General features: G+C 42.1%; 1 protein-coding gene across 1 annotated transcript; it reads right to left on the bottom strand.

Moving 5' to 3' along the window:
* Positions 1 to 2,976: 2,976 nt before the first annotated feature.
* LOC144701840 (uncharacterized) lies at positions 2,977 to 5,312 on the bottom strand. The gene has a single exon (XM_078573622.1). The coding sequence runs from the start codon at positions 5,213 to 5,215 to the stop codon at positions 3,116 to 3,118; it is 2,100 nt and encodes a 699-aa protein (XP_078429748.1). The 5' UTR covers positions 5,216 to 5,312; the 3' UTR covers positions 2,977 to 3,115.
* Between the last annotated feature and the right edge of the window lie 3,008 nt (positions 5,313 to 8,320).

Genomic DNA, 8,320 nt, shown 5'->3' with positions numbered 1-8,320 from the left:
ATTACCGCATTCAAGGCTCACCCATGTATTTTGGCCTCCATCTCCATGACCAATAGCGCTGGTAAACCAACATCATTTGCGCTTGTTTCTCTGCTTTCCACAATGTATTTCCACATATTGACTAGTACCATTTAGGATGAAAACATGGGTGGTATTTTGTTCATCAGCTCACTTCATTTGCTTCATTGTTATCAACCATCACCCAGTGTCAACAACGGGTTTACTAAGCTATTGAATTATATCTAACAACTATTTTTTGCATCATATTATGAAAATTCTTTATGATTTTTTAAATAAACGAGCATCAGCACTAAACTTAGTTTCCCATCATCTGAGAATTATTTTAAAATAACTTTTGCTAGTTAAAATTTATTAAATTATATTTCATTATTTAACTGTAGAAAATCCTAAAAAAATTATATTCATTTGTTGCATACTTTGTATTACATATTTTAGTAGAATTATGGTTATTCATGTTAGTTTACCAAATGCAATGGTTTCATGAACTTGAATTGACAGTTGTTGATAAATAAAATTCGTAGCAGAATTGTGTGCTGTGAAATAGAAGGCGGAGCAGGAAGGAATGATGGAGCAGTAACAACTAAATTGGACCACTTATTATCCCAAATCAACAGTATGATATCCAAAAATTAATCATGTCCATCTATGAATATTTAATCTATCATGAAATAAAGAGCAAGAAGATTTTCACCCATTAAATGACATGTCAGTGATAGTTTTAATAACATTGCTTTAAGTTAAAATTTATCCATTTTATGAATATTTATCACCCAAGCCCTTGGTACCATTATATTTTTAATCCTTTCCAAGAGGGAATTTTCATTTGGAAAAACTTGATTCAAATCACATGAGCCTTCCTATTTGTGATTCAGGTGAATCCCCATTTGTGACATCTGGGATCACCCGGAGCAACAGCCCACAATTGGGATCAATCAAACCTAATCTATGCCAACAAGGCATACCCAACATGCGTGTGCTTGCCAACCATGGACCATTGCAGGTCGCAGAAGGTTTTCATTATAAAGTGATCACCTTTATGGTGTATACTGATGTTGATTGTTCGCAAGGACGTTTACATATGTTATAGGCATACATGCTGGTAGCTATAGTGGCCAGACTCTGTGACACATACAGTAGTGTTCCACTAAAAGGATGATGAATGTTTTCATCATCTTGTCTGACTTTGTTGGTCTCAATTGGACGCCTAAATTCAGGTTGACTGTAGTGTAAATCTTGTTTTGATACCATTGCTGTGATCTTCCATGGTTCATGTACAGGACTAAAGCGGTAATAAGCCAAATTGGTAACTGATTGGTTAACCCTATGTGTCAGGACAAGTTACACGTGTCAGGAGGCTAGATGGATCAGAGTGTTCCGTGAAACATCAAATTTACTTTTCTCAATTTATATCAGCACCACCATAGTTCGTAAATTATCTTTCAAGAATATATCTTACGCGTTCCAGAAAGAACAAGGACTTTTACACACACTTTAATTTAACTTGTATGTCACCAGTTATCGTCTACATATAATCACTCATACACATGAACTTAATTGGGACTTATGGTTTAGGAAGTAATATTCCTGATATATATTTGAATGCAAGTAATCACCTTGCTATCATAATTTACTTAATCATTGTTCATATATATTGGGTTAATCATAAACATTAATTAAAAAATAATAATGAATATTATGTGTATAAATGAAATCAAAATTAATGTTTTGATTGGTTTGTAACCGATATAATTCAATGAACTTGTTGATACAATACTAACCTTATGATATGGTAATGATTATTACTTCTATGTACAATCCTAATGGCACCATTGCTTGTCATATATCAAGCTTGGTTTCCCAAGGCTTCATATAGGCATACAAAAGCCATTATATCGAGACTTTATTCCTAGTTTTGTGCATCAGCTTTTTCCATTTTATCTTCTAATTTGCTATCTATATAGGGAACACTCGAAACAGGTGGAGAAATGTTCTAGGTATGTTGCGTAGAGTCATCTCTGGTATGTTTTCCTTGTTGAGGATTTTTCAGAGACAAACTTAGTGAGTAGGATTGGATTGTAAACATTTACAAGATTCCTGCTTCGCATGGCATTACTCCATGCAGTATTGATCTGTCAACCAGACAGAAGATGACCTCAGGGGCATAGTTGAACCGGCTGTATAGGTTCATGAAGTTAGAAGCTAATAGTCACAAGACAAGTATATTTGCTTCAAAGAGGAACCATATTAAAACTCAATCCAAACCTTTTACTCGCATAAATTTGAGTTGATCAGTTGGAAAAGTTGGTTCGTCTGTAAAGAAATTATTCTTGTGATATTAACATTGGGCTTCGTCTCACATCAACGATGTCAATGCACTACAACAACCAGGTTTTTGTCTTCATTGATACGAGCCATACTTTTAACAAGCATACATATCACACCACAATCAATTGTTATTTTGTCCCCAGCAAGGTGTTACAAATCATCATATCTAGTTTAAAGCTGGCCTCTTCTGACCAATTAATTAGCGGAGTTTTTTACAAAAAGCCGATATGAAATGTCATCTGCTACCTTATGTCAAAATTCGGCATGTACAACTTCCATTATTTAACTTTTACGGTGTGTTAGACGAGTCCATTTGGCTCTCTCCCTCTCTTTCACTGGGACCATATAATCTTTCAGAAGTTTCGAAATCATTGTAATTTGTCAATGATATGATTCATGCAATAATTATATATTAATGAAAATAAAATTAGTATGAAAGATAAATTTTAAATATGTCAATTATGAAGACCTAATTATTTGCTTTGATTAGATCATCATTGACATGAGATAAGCAACAACCAAGTACAAAAGGATAGATTAGAAGCAAGCTGATCCATAGCTAGGTAAACTTTGTGACAAAAACGGTGCACATAACATACTACTGTGATAGAGACTGAAAGCCAAACAAGGATTTTAACGAAAGCTGATCCATAGCTAGGTAAACTTTGTGACAAAAACGGTACACATAACATATTAATGTGATAGAGACTGAAAGCCAAACAAGGATTTTAACGAAAGGGTGTGGAGATCATTATTTCATTCCGAAAGACTAGGGACATGTGAGTGCTGTCGACGAGGGCAGGTTGCACAAGCTGATTAGCAGATTTAAATCAGCAGGTACCCCAATAGTTGCACCCAAAATTCCTGATATAGCAGCCTGGCAGAGGCATGTTGCCAACTTGTCACTAGGAATGATGCGCAAAACGTTGCAACAAGCTGGTGAACCTCTCTGACGAGTTATAAACCCTTTACAGGAGGATAGCCGTTGGAGACTGATAGTGCATAACTGGTTAATGGGTATCACTGGAGGAGGTGGAGGCGGAGGCGGAGATGGAGGAGGGGGGGATGGAGGAGGAGAGGGGGATAGAGGAGGAGGAGGTGGACGTGGAGGTGGAGAAAGTGGGCTCAAGGGAGAAGGTTGAGGTGGAGAAGAAAGTGGCGTTGATGCTGGAGTTTCAGGAGGAGAAAAAGGTGGGGTCAATGGGGGAGAAGAAGGTGGGATTGATGGCGAAGAAGAAGGTGGGGTTGACGGTGGAACTTCAGGTGTAGAGGAAGGTGGGGTTGACGGTGGAGCGTGAGGTGCAGAAGAAGGTGGTGTAGATGGTGGAGCTTCAGGAGGAGAAGGTGGTGGAGTTGCTGGTGGAACTTCGGGTGTAGAAGAAGGTGGGGTTGACGGTGGAGCTTCAGGTGTAGAAGAAGGCGGCGTAGATGGTGGAGTTGCTGGTGGAACTTCAACTGGAGAAGGTGGGGTAGATGGCGGAGCTTCAGGAAAAGATGATGGAGGGGTTGCTGGCGGAACTTCTGGAGCAGATGAAGGCGGGGTTACTGGTGGAACATCAGGTGGAGATGAAGGAGGGGTTGATGGAGGAGCTTCAGGCGGAGTGGAAGGCACGGTCGAAGGAGGAGCTTCAGGAGGGATGGATGGGGCGGTTGATGGCGAAGCTTCAGGCGGAATAGACGGTGGGGTTGTGGGTGCCACTTCGGGTGGAAAAGAAGGTGGGGTTGATATTGGAGCTTCAGGCGGAGCAGAAGGCGGTGTTGAAGGCGGGGTTGATGGTGTAGCTTCAGGCGGAGTGGAAGGCGCGGTCGATGGGACAGTTGATGGTGGAGCTTCAGTAGTAGATGGTGGGGTTGTCGGTGGAACTTCCGGGGGAGACGAAGGTGGGTTTGATGGCGGAGCTTCAGGTGGAGTAGATGGTGCGGTGGAAGGTGGGACTGATGGTGGAGCTTCAGGGGGGGTAGAGGGTGGGAATGCCGGTGGAACTTCCGGGGGAGAAGAAGGTGTGGCTGATGGTGGCGCTCCGGGCAGAGACGTAGGTGGCGTCGATGGCGAAGCTTCTGGTGGAGAAGAAGGTGGAGTTGATGGCGGAGCTTCAGGTGTAGTAGATGGTGGGGTTGAAGGCGGAGTTTCAGGTGTGGTGGAAGGTGGGGTTGATGGTGGAAATTCAGGAATAGGCGGTGGGGTTGTGGGTGGAACTTCAGGAGGCGACGAAGGAGGGGTCGATGGCTGAGATTCAGGCGGAGAAGAAGGTGGAGTGGACGGCGGAGCTTCAGGTGGAGTAGAAGGTGGGGTTGGTGGTGTAGGTTCAAGAGGAGTAGGCGGAACTTCCGGGGGAGATGAAGGTGGGTTTGATGGCGGAGAGGAAGGCAGGACAGATGGTGGAGTCTCAGGCGGGTCGGACGGGGGCGTTGATGGTGGAGCTTCGAGGGGAGAAGAAGGCGGTGTCAACGGGGAGGCTTCGGGTGGGGAGAGAGGAGGAGGCGAGACAGGTGCAGGAGGCGTAGGAGAGACAGGTTCCGGAAGCGGAGGAGCAACTGGTTGGGGGGGAGGAGGAGCGACAGGTTCAGGAGGGGGAGGTGGGGGAGGGGAGGGTGGCGGGAGAGGCGGGATGGGTGCGCGAGGATTCGGTGGTCTATTGCCAGATCCTCGAGGGGGGGTGGGGACTACAGGAACTGGAGGCGGGGTTTGTCGAGTAGGGGGGGCGGGTGCGCGAGGATTCGGTGGTGTATTGCCAGGTCCTCCAGGAGGGGCGGGGACTACTGCAACCGGAGGCCTCGGGTTACCACCACCTTGGGAAGATACCGGCGTGAATGAGAGCAGACAGAAGAGGAGAACCAGTGTTACCACAAATTGAGCCGTTGAAGCCATGTTTCTAACGGACACGGAGACGCTGCCTAGTGAGTAGTGAGCATGCCGAAATAGCGAAGCTAAGCCGTTAATTTATTGATCTCGTTCTGCTGGCTGAACCGCCATGTGGACGGGCTTTTCATTTAAAGCCAGTTAAATGAAAATTAAAACCAACTATCATTCAGTTTTAAATTTGGCGTGAAGCGTAGGTTTTCAAGTCTCGAATTTAGCTTATATCACATCGAGATTAAAGCGGGTGTGCGACAAGTAAATCTATCAGGCTCCTTACGTTTTTTGAGCGACGAATAACATCGCAACGTAGTTCGTCGTCGTCACAGAAACATTCTTGTGATCCCTGATTTATGTCACCCTTTGACGTTTGGCTTGTTAATGATAGTGTAATTAAAGAGTCGATTACATGTTTGAATTGTTTCCAATTTCTATTAATTTTTATAGTCAACGACGTAATCCATACGACACGAAGGAAGACATTTGGGACATAATTGCCAGAATGATGAGAAACGGATGGGTTGCGGGTTGTTGGCGCTCGCAATCAACGAATTCAAATGAGATAAAAGATTGTATTTAGGATCATGGCCCAACGACTTCTAATGTCGCAATAACTAGTACCTTCAAATAATCCATCATGCGCTTTAAATTTCTTGAACGACTTGTGGCTTATTTACGTGATTCGTCGTCCTCAGAGAAACCCTTTTACTATCAGTCATTTATGTCACTATTTGACAATTTGCATGGTCGTGATCATCTGACTTTAGAATCCATTCAATCTCGGAATTTTTTTTACTAAGCACTATTTTATATGGTCGACGACGTAATCTGTACAATGCGGAGTAAGATATTATGGGCATAATTGGTCGGGAAATGAAAGACGGGTGGGATGTGGGTCGTTGCCCCTTGCAATCAACTAATTGATCTGAAATGAAAATATATAATTATGCTAAAAGCCTGAATGTCCTACATTTAATTATGTTGCATCTACTTTATAGCCGTTTCGTCAGTAAATGTTCTGATGTTGAACGAGCTTCGCTACGTGTTCCTTGGCCCCCGAGGCCTTCTGTGTCTGCAGCAATGATTGTGTTACTACCTTAGCTACGGGTTTCTCTGCTCAACTGAAAAGAATATTTTTTTGTGGGCTTGCGTTTGGAAGGCAGGTTATTGATAGTAACGTCACACCTTCACTTTTATACTTCACAGTAAAAGTTCAAAGCATCGAACGACAACTTGTAAGTTCGAAATTATTTCCACCTCGTTGAACGACTCCGACGATGGGAGGCGTAAGATTTTGGATACATATATATCTTTCTTGCAGTCCAGATAAAAAATCTTCACTAAGATGCTTACGCGTTCAATAGAAATCTGTCTGGTGCTTAGGTTTTCAACGTTCACGGTGCTCGTCTGATAGATTACGCCGCATCATTAGAAAGGTTTTTTTTTCTCAGATGTCTGCGATACAATATGGCTCTCCTCGTAGCGATGCCGACAGTCGGTCAGTAAATCTGAAGCATCCATCAAAATCCAACTTTTCCTACGCTTTTGCATAAATGGACAAACCATCAGGAAAACTTAACAGAAGAATGACAAAGGTGTTTTATCCGACTGGCCACTACATATTATTTGACATTTGTCGCCTCATGAGCATTATTTCGTGACCAGATAATATCAAAAAGATGATAATGAAGAACTTTTAACGAGGATTTATTTTGTGCTGAATCCAGACGAATGACTGAAAGAAAAAAAAACAAGAAATGTGACAGACAATATGCAATAACCACAATTATTTTTAATTTAATCGACCTATATTCTACTATCTATGTTACGAACAAATAGTGTTCCCCTGCCCGTCGGCAGGAATATCCATCCCTCGCACAGAAGGTGACTAATGTAGTTCGCAATTTTTTTATTACGGTTGAAACCATATCAGTTCGGACCATCCCGAAAGGCCGAAACCACATCATGCAAAGGTTACGATTATCCTGATCTCTTTTTTAACCAATTGTCCGAGCACTTTCCTGAATGTGCAAGCACTTTTTAATATTCTGTTGTATTTTGATATAACCAATTATCAAGAATGTCGCCAAGCAGTTTTGAAACCAACACTTGTTGTAATTCGTCTTCTCAAGTTTTTAATATTCTTTCAGTTATATCAATATACAACAGAAATTTCCATTATAAGAACACCGAAATCTCGTAAGAATGTGCATTTAACTTTTATTTGTTACAATCCCTCATAAGTAATCGTAACAACAAAATGTTTACTTCTTTGGCGACATTCTTGATTTTCTGCTGGGCCATTACTGTCACTGAATCTGATGGGCATCTGCACGGATTGCGACGCTATTACTCAGACGTTTAAGACAGAGACGCGAATGGTGGTGACGACCCCCGCCTTCAAAGACATCACCCTCAAGTTCCTTGTCCTTGAAAGCGCTGGTCCATGCCACTATATGCTTCACCGGTTCCTATTCTTGAGTCATTGCGTTGAAATACTTGCCGAACGCTTCAGATTCAGCCAATACTGCTTTAGCAACGGGCCCATTGGTCATGCCGGCCGGGCAGCACCAGCTTCCCTGTCAGCAATCAGGAATCCTACATTTGGTCGAGGCTTGGGATTGCTCCCCATCGTCCGACTGATTTATTGTTTTATTTGTTTGAGACATTTGTGCCGTTGCCTCTCACAGACTTATTATGGTTTCTTTTCCACAAGCCAAACTTATTCAATATCGATAGGTAACTCCAGGGCAAAAGAGATGATGTCAACATGGCATTGTAGTACTGTAAATGTTGCATCGAAATGCCAAGTATTAACTTAACCTCCAAAATACGAAGTATTGAGCATCATTGGATGGATGGATATCTCGAAGTGGCTGGTTTTTAAGTTGTTAAACATGTCGGGGTGGATGTACATATTGTCATGGTTAACCGTTGGCAGTGCAAAATCAAACTGTGTTTACGATTGGTTTTCAAGTTCATTTTTGTCAGTGTGACTAAAACCATTGACATTAACATTAGCATCAATCAATATATTGAACCATGAGAATTTTAATGTTATAATCTTTAATCTTCATCTAACTTTTTAATGCTTCATCTTATTTATGTACGCAGAAT

Source organism: Wolffia australiana, chromosome 4 (assembly GCF_029677425.1).
Source record: "Wolffia australiana isolate 7733 chromosome 4, ASM2967742v1".
Taxonomy (NCBI): domain Eukaryota; kingdom Viridiplantae; phylum Streptophyta; class Magnoliopsida; order Alismatales; family Araceae; genus Wolffia; species Wolffia australiana.
The sequence above is the reverse complement of the archived record's forward strand: the minus strand, read 5'-3'. Positions and strand labels throughout refer to the sequence as shown.